The 17,023-nt window shown below is 41.7% G+C and overlaps 1 protein-coding gene across 9 annotated transcripts in view; it reads left to right on the forward strand.

The window, feature by feature from the left end:
- Positions 1 to 17,023, forward strand: part of EXD3 (exonuclease 3'-5' domain containing 3) — a 335,146-nt gene that overhangs the window by 127,837 nt on the left and 190,286 nt on the right. For all 9 annotated transcript variants that reach the window (XM_067309038.1, XM_067309037.1, XM_067309036.1 and 6 more), the window contains one exon: positions 13,522 to 13,688. In XM_067309038.1, coding sequence (XP_067165139.1) covers positions 13,522 to 13,688 — 167 coding nt within the window. The remainder of the gene's footprint in view (positions 1 to 13,521; positions 13,689 to 17,023) is intronic.

Below are 17,023 nucleotides of genomic sequence, written 5' to 3' on the forward strand. Positions count from 1 at the left end.
TAGATGAACTCTGGGGCCAGCTGTTCAACATGTACAGTGCTGGGAGATGCTGCAGCTAATGTCCTGTTCTTCTCCAGCTGTGACAATGAGATTATTTATTTTAAAATTTCTGACCATGAAAGTCAAACACTGAGCTCATAAGTCTCATTCTCTGAGTGACCAGGGTGAGATGCTAGTAATTCATAGCAAATGTAAAACTCTAGTTCCACAAAAAGATTCCAGGGTTGTTATTAATGGTACTTTACAGATATTCAGGACAGAACAAGAGCTGGGTAGTGTGTAGTGCTGTTTCCAGGTAAGTCCTCAGATAGTATTCAGAGATACGCCCAAGCAGTGGGCATAAAAATAAAGTGCCCTCATTTATGTATAACAAATTTGAACAACTTTCACAATTCAGTGCCATTAAAAAGGGTAAATTACCTTACCCTACAGCAAGGAGTTGATGGAATTTTATTTATTCAGTCAATTAGCTTCTAAATGGCAAACATCCTTAATGACTGATGCTAAGGTCCTAATGCCCTCTGTCTGTACAGGAACCATTTCAACCTCAATTAAATTGTAACTACTTCTAGAATCAAATATAATAGCTATTCTGCTCAAGGAGGTTGATTTTTTTAGGGGAATTTAATGGGCAGAATGCAGTTTTCTTTTCCTAAGTTTTTGTGGCCGGAACACCTGGCCCAAAATCTTACTCTGGGGATCTTTAGTAAGAACAAGAGGTTGAAAAGGCCACTTTGCGAATATGCACATCTAGTGCACCTCACTAGGGCTCCTGAGTTTAGACAGACTTTTTAAATTGGCTCAAGATTTTTTTTTTTTTTTGAGTACTGCAACAACTCTATAGTACAAGAAACTTAGTATCTGTAGGGAATTAGACAATCTGTGCAATGCAAATGGGAATGATATTCAGGAGGTGATTAATAAATGATATATCTTTCAGTATAAGTCTGCCTGTCAGATTATCTTTGAGTCTCAGTGAACTATTTATTCAGCGATGTAATGGATTTCATCACTCAGACACTGAATCAGGACTGACTGTTTTCCTGGAAGGTAGAAACCAAAACTAGTTCAACCAGCTGTTGTGTGGAGTCCCTTACTAGTATTTACGGCCTCCCTTTAAGCAGGAAGTTAGTGTCAGTGGGTGATTGTTATTGTTCCTTCTGGCCTTAAAAGTCTCAGGGAGGATCATCAGCTGAAATAAATTTTCATGGTTCTTCCAAAGAAACTGCATCAACACACTTGAACTAAGGAGCTGTCCCTTTTGAGTCTTGGTAGCTCTGAGTATGGGTGTGAATATGTAAATATGAAGTCGTTACCAGTCTCCTCAGATTGTTTTGCCTGCAGTCTGCCTGTTAAGCTGTCCACAAAAGAATTGTGTTTATTTTTCCACAGCTTTAAGCAGCTTCTTTGTAGCTGCCATTTAAAAAAGAGAAGAGAAGTTTCTTTTCCATTTCCCTTTTGAAGAATGGGTGGTGCTTGGATCTGGAGCAATGACAGGTTTAAAATCTGATATCTATATTGTGAAGCTGGGAGGGAGGGAATTGCTTTGTATCAGCTGAGAACTGGCAGTCTTTCTTGTGCAAACTTCCACTTGCTGCTCCCATTTCTCCTTTCGTTTTGCTTCCTGCATTTTGTCCCCTGTTCAAGGACTGGCCAGAAATTCAGTGGTGGTGGGAGCATTTCTAGAGTCTCAGTTATGTAGATCCCTCAGCTTTTGCCCCTTGTCTTTTTCTTTATGTTTACTGTTCTGTCAGAGGTCTCTGGAGAGTGCATATAGCCACAATGTGATGTAAAAGTATGTTGTACCTAAGGGAGTATTAAGCTTGGAGAAAATGGGCAATGAAAATAGCAGGTAAAATACAGATTTCCTTCCGTTTGTCAGTTCAGTTTGTAAATGGTGTCATATATTTATTGGTAGCTGAAATAACATCAGAGTCATTGCAAAGTAAAAGGACGTACTGATAGGGCTGATGCAGAAAACAGGCAGATCTGTGAATGTCTCAAGAAAAGCATAACATAATTCTTCAGTTACGTTCTGCTTTCTGGATAGAGAGCAGTAAAATATGCCGCTGTACTAATGAAGTTAGCACTGTTGGTCTAAAAGAAATTGGACCGTCTCATTTATCAAAGCCACAGCTGTTGTGGCAGAAATACATGGGAAAAGCCAAACATACTGTGTTCCATGCCCTCACATCTAAAAAAGTCTAACAAAAGATGATATATACAGTTAAATGTAAATACCTCAGAGTATCTCTTGTATGGCTTAGAGAGGATTGTTTTCTATAAGGTCTGGAGGGTTGCCATGCCTAATAATGATGGGAGTTTTATTTATAACTAATTCAGCCATTTCTAGATCAATAAATTGTGGTTAAGTACAAACATACTAATGAATTTTGGTGGAATATTACAGTAGGAACAAATAAATATGTTGTGAAAAAAATTGGCAGTTTTTCTTAACTATCTACCAAAATACAGACTCCTGATATCATTGTCAAAAGTATAAAAAGAAATTGGCCACAAATTTCCCTGGAGAGATGAAAGATGTATTTGCTCAATAACTTTGAAAAGTCAGCTTACTTAAGTATGAATCTACAGTGTCAAGCTCTGTGGACTCAGCAGAAGAGTATGGCAGTTGGGTATCCATTTCTTTTAGTGAGGTATTAGCAAATAATTTGTTAAGAATTTTTGAAAGCTCAGGACCTCAATTTTAAGAGTTGTGGCCAGATAGCCTTATAAATATTGTTTACTGGAGAGTGGAGAAAGGAAGCTGGAGAGAACACACTGGAAAAAAAAATCATCCTTTAATTTGCTTCAAAATGTTAGAGATACTTTCTGACCTTAAAACCTCTCTAGCCAGACAGGACTAGCTTACTGCTAAGCAGTATAATAACATTCTGTCACTAGTACGCATTCATCTGAAAGCACAACTTCATCAGAAAGAGATTTGGTATGGTATAAAAAGAGGGTAATTGGCTTATGGCTGTAGGTTGAGAGGTCAGTATTAGATTAAAGAGGAAGACCGTCAGCCAGCTGTTAGACTCAACTGATGGCCCTGGTGGTGGAGAAACTTGCTCCTGTGAACGACAGGAAGTATAATCATCCAAAAACCTCATAGGAAGATGTGGGACATCCTAGAATCCAAGCTCCTTCAAAGCTACATCAAGAGTCCAATATATTGGTTCCCAGCATGCCTGCTACCGGCTACAAACTGCATCAACTATAGGACTGTGTGCCACAAAGAAAAAATGTAGGCAATTTCACTCCTTTAGAACTCAAATGCTTGTGTTACTTTTGCAATAAGATAAGGTGAATCTTATCAAGTGAACTATCATTAGACTCTCCAACAGAAATAGGGAAAGGCAAAGAAGATGATGGGCCGTTGAGCTTGGCTGCTTCCTGTGTTAGCACAGAAGGAGAGGATGCTCACTGCAGTTTGTAGAAGTGGGAGACAAAGATGTCTTCAACAGGGCTCTGCAGGTATTCTGTTTGCAAGTAGGAGACGACTCTTACTTGCAGTTCTTTGGCATGAGGCTTAATGCAATAGTCTTGTCCTTTGGTAGTTTCTGCATGCTCGGGGATGTTCAGATGTAGGGGGCTAAGTTTGCCCAGTGTTAGTAAAGTTTTAAGTCTTGTGCATATTCACGTGCATGCACAGATCCACTCTTATATTCTTATACAGCCAATAGTAAAACTATCTGCTCATTCAATAATCATCCCAGATTATTTAAAAACCCTGTTATTGATCGGTACTTGCCTGAGTGCTCCTATGGATAGATGTTGGGTTCTAACGGCCTGTGCAAATCAACTGCCTTTTCACAAAGATGTTTGGGCTATTTGCAATTGATAGTTTGGTTGTATTATACTTTTAGGCGAGATTAGTTCACCAGTTCCCTGCCAAGAAGGGAACCACATAAACAGAGGATTGTTTAAAAAGAAAAAAAGTTCCTCTTGACAGCAAAGTCATGTAAATGGCAAGAAACAGGAAACTAATCTTCCCTTGTTCGCTCTGAAAGAATGCATATCTCTGAGGAATGTTGTAATTATGGATTTAGGAAATCAGTCCAATTTGCCAGGGTGTGAATTTCAAAGTTCATTCAGTCAACCCTCTCAAGCATTTCTCTTTCAGAACAAAAAACACCAGGAGTTTAAATGTACCAAAAGAGATTAAAGGAGAGAAAAATCTACTGCCAAGCTTTTCTTTTGGTAAAGATCCTGCAAAGATACTTATTATTGCTTTGGCTATGAGCCAGATGAGGTTTCTGAATAGTAAAATAGAAAAAAAACAAATATGTTTTTCCTGTGGGCATCTCTTTTTCATAGACTAATGATGGGAAGAGCTAGTGCTCCTGAGCAGATACTTTCATCATCAAGATTTTGTTTATGCGGTTTGAAGACTATCCTAAATAGAAAGTGTCCCCTACTGCGAATCCCACTTTAACATGTTCTTAGAGAGAAAAGATTCTAAAGCCAAGTTTAGGATCCTAAGGCTAGTTCCTAGCTAGACTCGAACAGCTCCATAAGCATAGTGAAGCCAGTGAGGATACCAGGTGTGAATAGAAGGCACAGTGAGGCTCAAGAAAATTAATGAAATGGTCCACAGTTAGCATCACTGAAGAATTCCGAAGTGACCTGGGGGAGAGCTTTCAAAGACAGGTCATAAACCCTCAGAAACCTGTTTAAGAGTGAAGCAGCAGAGGAAGAGACCCAGGAAGTCTGATGCGAGTAAAGCTCAGGGCTGGGTTAAAAATTACGCAAAGAAATTAGCTTCTCTTTTCTGTTCTTTGGCAATAAACAGGAGAGATTTTAAGCTAATTCCACTTGAAGAGCTTACAGGCCTTTTGATTAAGGTAGTGATATAGCTGAGAACATGAAACTCTTTGACCAAGCTTTTGAGTAGCTATTCCCACAAGAAAACTGCAGATCTAAGGGGAGTTGCCACATATGAGGAGTAAATCTGGGTATAGTGACAGTGTGTCCTGGTATTTGAGGACCCCTATAGAAAGCTGTTGAAGTACAGCCACTGTTGCGACAATCTGAGCCAGGACCAAGTAATGGGAGATTCCTGCTTTGTTGCTTGACTTTATAACTTGGAATTTGACTGGAGTAGGAAGGATGGAATAAGGGAGAGAATGAGAAAGAGGTTTCTGAGGCTCTGCCCCCAACCTCAGGTCCTTTTTCCTGAAAAGTCTGCATCTGCTGTATGGCACTGTTGCAGATTGGTCTTGAGCAGTAAATCCTCCCACCCCTTTCAGGAATGATTGTAATGGAATTTCACATCTTTTCAGAAAGGAAAATAGAGATTATGCATTCTCATTATGTACATGACTGGGTGTGGGAATATTTACTTGACTGATTGGTTGGGTTAATTGGTATACGGGTTTAGCTCATTAAGGCTAATATTAGGGCTAACCAAAACAAATGGGAAGGCGTCATGGCGGCTGGAGTTCATATACATCCCGAGGAAATGATTAAGGGCAATCCAGCTAGTTTGTCTAGCAGCAGTGGAGACACAGTGACGATGGTTTCATTGCTGCATCTAGCGAGTCTTTACACACCTGCAGCTCTCAGAGTCCTGCAGGGTAGCTGAAGTAGTGGTTTCGTTCTCTGCTCTTGTCCCCCTCAATGTTGTTGCTCTTTGCCAGTCTGTGTAGCTGTCGCTCCAGTGCCTTGCTGTGCTTTTGTAGCTTGAGTAGAATTCCTGGGGACAGATCTTGTAGTAAGAGTGGACGTCATACATATGTGCTAAGTCGGATTTTGGAGTAATCTCATGTTTTGATAGAAATCCTTCAGGCAGCCTCACAGCCTAATAGAAAGGCTTGCATTTTCCTCATGCAGGCTTTCATGCTTCAAGACACAAAATAATAGAATTATATAACAGTGGTATTTGTAGAAAGTTTATGAAAGTGCTTGGCAATTGTATAAACCTTAGGCTTGAGAGACCAGAGAAATGTTGTCAGGTCACTTGAGGACTGGGTTCAGTGAAGTGCAGTATCGGTGCAGGTCACCTAATGTGCAGTATATGATGGAAACCCTCACTTTTTTAAACTGGAGAACACAATTCCCTGTTTGCCACAGCGATACTTTGTTCTTGTGTTTGAGACTCATAATGGCAAAAGGCAGATAGATAAATGCTACTATAGAATACACTGGGAAGATAAGGTTTGCCAGTTTGAGTTCAATGCACTGCGTTATTGGACTTAGACAAAGCATCTACTGTGATAAGTTATACATTACTTCGGGCTCTGAAAAAGTTTGGCCAATTTCCCCAACCTCATTCTTCTTCAGTCTTGCCAAGTGTTGGAATACTCCCAGAAAATATCTCCAGCCTGCCATTATGGGACTAAGAGGTGTGAAAAATCTGGAAACATATCAAAATTCTGTGTGGCTTATTTATTCAGAGCAAGTCCTTGGTCCTTTGCTGGTCTCTGGGATGAATAATATTCAGCAATCCTTGGACTAGAGTTTGCTAAGACTTGAGAAGAAGCCTCTGTAGCAATTGGGACAGAGGGTTTTCAAGGAAAAGCACAGACCTCAGAACAGAATTCACACTGAACTGGATCACCAGGCTGAAGGAAAAAGAAATGCTATCTTAAAAAGAGGGAAGGGTGAAGTTACCTCAGTCTGTTAAGAAATTGTATTTTTTTTATGGATGCCCTGTCATGATTTTTCTCTCTGAATAAAGCCTGTTTTAATGGAGTTAGCCTTGCTGTTATAGATCTTGAAAGACAAAAATGCATGACATGCCCTGAACAAGTAGTTGTGAGGAGAAAAGGTATTAGAGGTGAAAATGCCCTAGTTTTGTGTATCAGCGTATCTAGAGTGCTCAGCAGTTGTGGGATATAGTTGAGGAAAAAGAAGTAATTATGATTAAAAAAAAAAAAGTTCTGACGCTCCCACTGTGAAAGTCCCCCAAAGTGTCAGGCTACATCTAAACAAAAGAGGACCATAAGCCGATCCGTGGCCCCAAAGACAAGTGGCAGTGACTGACTCGCTTCCACATGGCCTCAGGATACCTTTCTTCATGGAAGATTTGTCTGAAATCAGCAGTGATGTGTGGAGCGACTGGATTCCTTTGCTAATGCAGTTCTGCAAGCACAGCAGCAGTGCCTAATCAGACAGTAAAAGCAAATTTTTCATGACAGCATTTAAGTGGCTGCAGTTGAATTCTGGTGAGTAATATGATTCAGTCTCAGTGCTGAGTTTTACATTTGTACAGATGTACTATTATGCCATCTTTCCTAAATCCTCAGGCTTCCTGAAAAAGCCAGTAGATTAGGTGACCAACGGTTCACTTGTGCACTTTAACAGAGCTGTTGTAGAATATTACACCTCTGTTAAATCTGGATTTCTGTCTGTGCTTGTGTTTCCTTCAGCTGAGAAATACTGATACCTATGTTCTGGTCAACTACTGAAGTGAAATCTAGTAAAGTTCAAGCTGGGTTTACTGAGGAGGTAATATTTTGTATACAGAACCTTTTCATCTCTGAAGTAGGAAGTATCATGTGCCCTGTGCATTGAGATGAACTGTTACCAACAAACATTTTATCTGTTATATGTCTGTGAGTTGGGTGAAGGCTGGTAGGAGCAAATGTTTGGTTGTCCAGCATTGTATTTAAAAATAAAAATAAAAAAATCCCTCAACCTCTTGCTTAATATTTTTTGAAAATGCTCTCTTTTCAGATCTGACTTTGAAAGCAGAGTTCATTTTTTTTACTTCAGATACATACCTTGTCTCATGTATGCCAGTATGAGTAGATTTTGGAAATGTCATGATTTCATCTGGTGAAGATGAATGATTTCCGTCAGGGGCTGCTTGATATAAACTTGGAAAAACAATGCAACAAATGTATTTTGGATCTCTATGTAATATTGTTGAGCCCAATCACGATCATCTTGGGTGTTCTTAGCTTGGAAGGAGCTTGGAACTTGAAAGCAATAGTCACTGCAAGAAGTCTCCTGCCTATAAGAGTAGGAATCTCAGTGCTGTGGAAGGTACTTCGGTACCAGTCACAGAATCTTAAGTTAATTTAAGTTTGAAGGAACATGTGGAGGTGTCTAGTCCATCCTCTTGCTCAGAGCAGGGCCAATTTCAAAGTTAGACCAGGTGTTGCAGGGCCTTGCCTGGATGAGCTTGGAAAATCTGAGGATGGAAATTCCACAGCCCCTCTGGGCCCCTCTTTCAATGCTTTGTGATGTAAAATTTCTGAACAAGCCTCCCTCCCTCAGCTTCTTCTGCATCATGTACTCCAGCCCACTAACCATCTTAGAGGTTCTTTGCTGCAGTCTCTCCTGTTTGTCAGTATTTCTCTTAAACTGGGGGGCCAAAACTAGACACAGCATCCTGGTCTCACAAATGCTGAATAGAGGAGAGTAATCACTTCCCTCGACCTGCCAGCTAAAATGCAATTGGGTGTGCAGTTGACTTGATGAATTTTAACAGACAAGCTATACATTTCTGCCATTTGATAGTGGTGTCTAGACTTCTGAAATGAGAAATTGCATTGGCGAGATTGAGAGAGCTGCAGAGAGAAGAAAGAAGCCAGACGCATCTTGTCTCACAATATTGTCATAGTCGGTTGTCACAACCTAGCAATTTCATTCAAGTTGGACAGTAACAATAAGCTCATTGTGAGGAACACCACTACAGCTGCAAGTTGCCTTTAAGAATTGCCTTTGCCTTGATCAGTTTAAGTGATACTGTAAGTTAGGCTCCTCTGAATTGCCTTTTTGGAAGACCTGTGTCTCCCAGTTGATTATATGGGGAGACTGGGAAGCTGAGTCTCCTGACTCCCAAAGCTGAAGTTAGGTAGTGTGAACATGCCCCAGGGAACCCCATTGCCAAAGCTTTGTTGAAAGAGAGAAGAAAGACCACTTCCCCACCATTGATGTGGTAATGGCTTCCCAAAACACTGAAGTGTGGCTCTGTCAATGACGCACTGATTGCTATCTGAAAGCCAGTCTACCGGGATATGAATGAAGACTATTTTGTTCTTCAGTTCATAAATTAGTGCATCTGAGTAGCCAGAGCCTGTGTGTGAGAGAGAACAGTTCAAGTAGTGAGAAAGTAAGACTTTCTCGTCTTTCTGTCTTTTGTACATTGGCCATGTATGACTGCCCTGCTCATTTTACAAGAAACCCTGGTCAGAAGTAAGCATAAGAAAAAAGCATCTTTTATCAGGGTGCCATCTGTTTAAGACATCTGGAAGTCAGGGAGCCCCTTCTTTCCTGGAATAGGCTGTGACCCTATTCCGATCCCATACATAAAGGATTTTCCTTACATGATGTACTAATGCAGTATCTCTCTATGTAGTATAAGTGATGCTAACTTCAAAACAGAAATTTCAGTCACAAATAAAATAAATCAACAATGAAAACAATATGGCCGGATGTTCCATGGAATCTGTAAAAGAAGGCAATCTAGACACCACCTGTAACACTACAGTGATTTTAAAAATACCATTGCTAGCCTCCACTGCTTACAGTGGTTTTGTCCATTCAAAGTCCAGCTTTCTTTTTCCTTTTTTAAAGTTGCTGGCTCTAAAATTTTCTACTTGACATTTTCTTTACTCTAAAAGGATTTTTGTGTTGTTTCTGGAAGCACTTGAGAACAGGGGAAATTGGCCAAGACATTCAAAAGTTAAATTAAAATCTGACTCTGCAAATAGCCAGTGTCACTTGTGTGAATAACTTCACTCTCCAGTAAAAGATTGGGGGGGGGGGAATTGTATCAGAAGTGCAAGAGAAATGCCAAACACAGATAAATGTAATCTAGGGTTGGCAAGGGTGACTTTCAGAAAAGATATTGGATATTTGGATCCAAAATTATTGATAACAATAGAAGAATTGCTGACACTATGGCTTGAGATCAGGACATTGCTAAGCTTGCTGTATGCTGCTTATTATGAGCTCAGTAAAGCGTTCAGCTGGGTAAGAACAGGATTTACGGGTAGGTGATCTGTAGCAGTCGTTTTGGAAAGCTTTAATCATGGGCTATTGTTGGTGTCAGGAATTTCTGTGTGTGCCTATGGATTAAAGAAAGTATGATATGTCTAAAATTCTGAGGGGGATATAAACAAGCCTCATGGTATATATAATCTTTTCTTGCTTGGAAGTGTCGCTGATGTTGATCAAAAAGACTGTGTTGGTTTCCTCTTCAAAAGTGTCCACATACTGAAAACAAAACACATGAAATGTCATCCCAAGTGAAATGTTTGTCTCCGCATCTGTGCCCACATCTTCTGGGGCCAGAGTTTCCACATTCTTGCCTCTTGCAAAGCTGTTGCGGTGGAAGCCTTTCCCCTTTATAGCAATGTTATTTTTTCAGTAAAAACTGAACAAAGCTGTTTTCCGTTTCAGAATGCAAGATGTAATATCTCTGGAGATTAACCTTCTTTCCAGTGTTGTTTTTGTGGTTGAAAGAATAAATCTGTTATCATTAAAGCAAAAAAAATCCTGCACCTCATTATTTCCAGAAATAATGCTGACATAATAAGATTTGTTCAGCATTGACTCTGGATCTCTCTTCAATTCATTCAGCCCCAAAGACTGTGTTGTAGGAAAAAGGCAGAAAGACAATAGGATGGACACTAGGGAACCTAGAAGAGGGCATTGCACTATGATGTTAATAAGAAAATATGTTCCTTCTGGGAAGGACTCTGAAAAGTGGCCTTACAAAATAGACAGAAAAAGTTATTCAGGCCTGCTTCATATGTTAGGTGCTTGGCTGAGCTCAGTTGCATGAGGCAGAGATGTGAGAGATGCACAAAGTATCTGGACTGGTATGGCCAGGAGAAGAGATTTGGGGAGGAAATGTAGCTTAGCTGAAAGGGAAGTAGCTGAAAGGCTGTGCATGGATTGCTCTAGGACAAAAATGGACTTTCACATGATGAATGGGGGCCTAGTCAAGTACTTGTGTTCGTTAACAGGGAAAGACTTGAATTGAATTCTGAGAGTGCCTGACTGTGCCACCTATCAAGGCTGGTTCTAGTGCAGTGGTCTGCGGAGTTGGGCACTCCAGGACCTGCCAGAACTTCAGCAGGGTCCAGGTCTCCGGGCACAAATCTTGACTGCCAGTAACAGCCAAACAACCTTAGGTGGAGAGAGCACACTTCCTCTCTGTTTAGGAGCTTTCAGGGTGACAAGCCTTAATATGATAACTTATCCTTCCTTGCTTTCTTTCCTCAGTTTCCTCTCCTGCTTCTCTCTTGTAATTGAGATCCCTGGTTAGATCGTGTGCCCCAGCTCAGCTCTTGGACACCTGTCTCGCTGGCATCAGCTGCCTGTTGTATCACCAGCCTCTTGGGAACAGTGGTAAAAATAGTCCTCCATGCATCTATGAGAAGAAATGTGCCTTGGCATTTGGCATAGTCTCAGTGGTGCAGCCTTGGTGCCGAGGCAGCAGCTTTTATGGGCAGGCTGGCTTCTCCGGTGCACACTACCTGGGATGCAGAATTTCTCTGTGGCTTTTCTTCCAAGTCATAGTCTACCCCTTACTGCACCTCTGTGGGGTTTTGGGGGTTATTGGTTTTTCTTTCCTTTTACCTCGGGGCCATCGACAGGTTTGTTTCCTGATCTTTGTACAGGGCGTCTGCTTTGAAGACAACTTCTCACCTTTTAGTTACTAAAAGAATGTGAGGAATGAAGCCCAGTGGCCCCCAGCATACCACACAGCCAGGCTTTGTTTTTACATGCCGTGGAGAAAAAGCAAGGTGCCTACAGTCCCTGGGAACAGCTTCTGACCCTGCGAGCGCTGTTTGCCTGGGTGGCCAAGGAGAGATGGCTGCGGTATTTGTGGAAAGAGGGATAGACTTAAAGTTCGCATCTGGGTATTTCATTCTTGTGGCCTTTTGCTACCCTAAAAAGTACCTGTTGGTAGTGCTAGCAACAATGTAGCAACATAGCTACAAATCCTGACCTACTATGTAGCGTTTCAACTTGTTTTGGCAATAAATTTCTCTTGACAATGTTAATTTTTGAGGTAGATCCATGAATAAATCAGTCAACAGAACTGGCAACAGGAATGAGTTGCTGATATTGCTGTAGTGGCTCTGGGATGGTTGCAAGCGCCAGTAGGTTGGCTGGGGGGACGAGAAGGATTATTCCCACCGCCACATAGCAGTGTCACTGTACTCATATTTCCTCTCGCAGCTGTGGTGCCACAGCCCCAGAGAGAGCATGTGGGTGTCCACCAAGTGGGCTAAGACAAAAGAGCTTTGGTGAATCTGTCACTGTCAAGACTCCTATGGCCCTTCATACCAGTGTGGGCAGCGTGTTGTTCCTCAGCCGCTCTGGGTCACAGCTGGGTGTCTGAGCTGAAACTGCAGATGGCAGTGAGTTTGTGCTTGTACCTCACAGGCTATGAAGCGTGCCAAGGCCTGGGCATCTCTGGGAACAAGGAACATCTTAAACCACCCTGGTTGCTGGGTGCATACGAGATTCCTGCAGTGACACTTGAGGTCACTGTGTGTTCATATCACGGAAGCGGTGATCCAGTTGTCAGGTCCACAGAGGCCTTGAGTAGTCACAGAGAGGAATTACTTGCATCCAGTATTAGTTTTTCACAACTTGAACAACCCCTCCAGGTTCCTTTTATAATCAGTGGGGATAAAGTTCATACAATCTACTTGAGACACAGAATGAGACCAGTCAAACCCTGGACCCCAGCAGCAGTCTTGGCTAGGTTTGTGCTGATTGCAAAGGATGTCTGTCTGCACAGTGTACAGTTACCTTTTGCCAGATGGAGGGACTCAGCACCTGTTTTAACTGAGGGATGTACAGGTGAGCTGTAAGCAGATGAATGAGCATTTTCTTCTCAGCAACTGCCTGTTGCTCTGGAAAGCCTTGCTGACATGTCCCGCCTGGAGCCTGTGTGTAGCTGGTGAAAAGTGCAAGCCCAGTCACCCATACAAGTACACCCAAAGCTGGAGGAGAGCCCATGCTGCTATCTTGTCTGGAGGGACTGAGCCCTCCTGTTGCCTCTCCCTAGGTCAAGTCACCATATGATTTCAAGGCCATGTGTAGGTGCAGAACAGGACTAAAACAATCCAAACCCAAGGCCTGTCCATAATTAATTGCCTAACAAGCCCAAAGACCTCTACTCTCTGGTCAGTCATGTGTTCTGATTTTGCTTGATTTGATCAGTACCTGAGATAAACTGAATTATATGCTAGTCATTGTCAGGCTCAATGACATTGTTTTACTTTCATTTCTCTGGGCTGCACCTGCAGCCTTCAGAAGAGGTGAACAAATGCAGTTCAGAGCCACCTTGTTGTGGGGAACGCAGAGAGCCTGGCCAGCTCTCTATTGTGATATGTGCTCTTCATCTCTTGGCAGAAAAAAAAATGCAGCACTCACTGGATTTAAACAACAACAGTTGTGTGGTGAGGAGAGTCTTGCTTCTTCTTCCGCTTGTCCAAACCCCTTAGAGGATGACCCATGTAATGTTGTCTCCTGAGAGGGGAGTAAATATGCTCATGATGAAACTTGCACTGACAGTCTTCATCCACATTTGATTCCTTGCAGAACACAGTTGGAGAGAATCAATGGCTACAAGGGCACCTGATACAGTTGCTAATCAGTTATAGTGATATGAGCACAGCTGCGAGATGGGCTCAACGCTGCAATTTGCCCAAGGAGATGCTGCCTTATGGAGTGGCTGATGAACTGCAAAAGCTTAAGATCCAAGAGAGGTATATAGCTTATTTCATGCCTGTTCAATGTTGATTACTTATCATACAAGGACTATGTATTTGCTTTAAATAATCTGCTATAATGTTTCTTTGGGGAGATAATTTTGCAAAAACTTACTCCATTTCCAGATTGGGTCTATGCTTTGTGCATGCTGTGTTTGCTTTTCATAAGCCTGGAAATGTCTGTGAAAGGTGCATTTTAATCTCACTCTGAGTATTTAGAAGCTGTACGAGCATGTTTCATGCTGTGGACAGGTCTTTAGACCTCCTTTGCCAGGTCACTAGCACAAATGAAATTAAATAACACGGGTAGGATGTGAAGATGCATTTATTTTATATGAGCTGATTATATCAGTCTATAAATTTTCCATATACTCTGCACTGCTTGCTGTATTGGTATAATGCCTTTTGAGAGACTTGTGGCCAAGAAAATAATTTTAAATTTCCTCAAAATTTTGTAATCATATTTATTTTTTTCCTCTTTTTACAGCTGTTCAACTATTTTTAGCTCAGGCTATAATTTTTCCTCATCCAAAGCTCTCAGAAGTAATGGGGATTTTTGACATTTGGGATCAGATCCCAGAAGGCTCGCATTAACTGAATTTGGGATAAAACTGTGCTTTCAGGCACTTAAGAAGCCTTTAGTCCCTTAATTAGCCTTTGTCCCCTTTTCTTCCTCAGGGCTGGTAACTCATGCAATCCCAATAATGCAGTGCTATGGTTCCTCTCCTACTTTAGGGCGCTTTGGGTTGTACACAGCAGATCAGTCTGTAGCACCCAGAGTTCTTCCACTGATGGTAGCTTCACTCTGTTGTGGGACCTCATCCAAGTACAAAGGCAGAGCTGCAAAAAAAGAATTTAAAAATCCTTACCTTAGGAAGGTTCTTAGAACTTAGAAGGAGTTGTAAGAACCTGATTTCAGGTGCAGGAACTGGGCAAACAGGCACAGTCAAGGATCTTTGTGCAGGAGGTGCAGAGGGAGAGGATGGAGGATACGCTGAGGGAAGAGGTGGGGCCAAGTTCACTGCTGTGTGCAGCCAAAGTTGTGGGAAGTTGACAAGAGACTCTTAAAATTTAGGAAGCCCCATATGGCCGCGTAAACTATTAGGACCTGTCTGGTGCCCACAGCAAGCTAAATCGGGGGGGGGAGGGGGAAGCGTTACAGTGCTTTGTTTGTAGTTTTTTTGGTTCTGGGTATTCTGTGCTGTATCTCTTAGAGAAAACAGCCTAAGATTATCCCCTTTAAGTAAAGGAGTTCATGGAGCAATATCCCAGGCAGTTGCTCGGCTATGCCATATGCAGGAAGAAAAGCTATATTTGGATAAGTGTCTCATTGCAAATGAATTGCTGAGCTTCAGTAATTTGTTCTTATACTCCCATGAGCGTAATGGTGTTAACTGCCATGCTCCAGTGACTCTGTCTGCAAGCTTTTTATAACAAATTATTGAGAGATTGCTTTGTTCGGTACCTTTTTTTCTTTTATTTATTTAATTTTTATTTTTCTGTAGAAAGGCCTGCGTATATGCAGGCTATTGCAAGTCTTGAGGAAATGTGAAGATTGCAGATGATACTGCGTGAGGGGCATATTCTGTTCATTCTCTGTGGACATATGAAAGTAACTATTTAAAGAATGGTGTAATTATGCTATTCAATGGCATAGCGCACGATAGAAGTCATGTGGCAGTGCCCAGTACCTGCTTGCAATAAACATGCTCTGATAGTTCAAAAAACACCCAGCCTGGTAGTCACTGTGCCCTTGTGTGCTCATGAGCCAAACTCGTGCAAGGCTGCAAGTTACTGCAGTCTTTGAGTTCAGAGAAATTACACAGTCACTCTGCTGGCCCATTGCAATCAAAGAAAGCAGCTTTTTCCTTTACTCGTTCATGAGTATGAGTTAATCTAATTGGGGTCAGTGCACAGAAGAGGACTTATACCTGAATGCTCAATGCAAATGCAGGAGAACTCTGCGCTGTGTGGTTTTAGTGCAGCACAGTTCAAAGCCTTGTCATTCCATCTTATGTTTCCAGGTAGAGTCAAGGTATGTGTAAAAAAATAGAGAGAGAGAGAGAGAGAGAAGAAGAAACATTTGGGGCCCCTTAGGACTCTTATATTGTTTTACACATCAGTCATGTTATTCCAGAGTGTTGTGCTTGTCTAGAATTGGCACCATTTGCCTGATGTCTCTTTTATCCTCACTGGTGAAATGCAGGGGTGTTTTTTATTTCTTTCTTTTTAACTTAGAGATTGATCTTTCTAGTTCAGAAACCAGGTGAAATCAGAGGAAAGTTTACAGAAAATCCTGACCACTCCCAAGGGTTAATTATTTACAACTTTGTGTGAGCTGATAACCCATATCTTTAGCATCCTTCAAACATAGCCCATGCTACTAGTAATAGCGAGGGGTAACTTCCATCTATGGAGTTCAACCTTTCAGTGTAGGTGGAAATCTGAATCTGTCTTGAAATGGGCTGTGTGTCCAAGAAGAGTTGGTGGTGATATCATACATTACCTATTTGAGGAGACATAAAGGCAGGAGAAAGTTGATGATCGCTCCTTAGTGGGTAGCAAGCTGGAACCTTTCTGCTCTGTGCTCTTAGTACAAGAAGCAGGGGTAGGGACCCCCTTGGCATTGCCATTGCACAGGTCTGCATGCACTTCCTTTTCTGCTACCTCTGCATGGTCCGGACCTTTCTCCTGTTATTGTAGAACACGTAATTGCATCCACAGGATTTGAATGCTTCCTCTTACCTTATGTTCTTAGTGCAGCACATTCCTACTGATGTCATATGTCAGAATTGTGAACTCTAGCTGTCAGTTAGGATCTGTCACTGGCTGCCTGGTTAATATTGCCCCCTAACTGCTGGGTAGGAGACCCTTCTAAAAAGTGCAGACCTAACACCTGAACAATGTTATGTGCTCCCCTAAGTTTATCCTTAGAATTGTTATCTTCAATGTTACAGCAAATTTTCATCTCCAGGAGCAAGTGAATCTGCAAAAACTACAGCTTTAATAACTGAAAATCATGTTTTGGGGACGTAGATTGGACTGACGATTTTGAACAGTTTGTGTGTTGAGCTTCATGGATCTGATCCTAGTGAAAATCACCTGCAGTGGTTCATGTTCAAGACACATGTACCTTCAGGAAATATGACATAGGTATATTCATCCTTGAAGCACTGTCTGCAAAGGCCCACTTCTCTCAGATGGTGCATGGCTTTCTTGGAGCACAGGAAACTCTTATCTGTCTAGGACATGCTTCTGCCTTACTCTGATGCAGCTGCATTGGTGGAGCTGCCCTCTTCCTCCTTCCTGAAGCTGCCCCAGCTGCCTGTTGG

Source organism: Apteryx mantelli, chromosome 21 (genome assembly GCF_036417845.1).
Source record: "Apteryx mantelli isolate bAptMan1 chromosome 21, bAptMan1.hap1, whole genome shotgun sequence".
In the NCBI taxonomy this organism is placed as follows: domain Eukaryota; kingdom Metazoa; phylum Chordata; class Aves; order Apterygiformes; family Apterygidae; genus Apteryx; species Apteryx mantelli.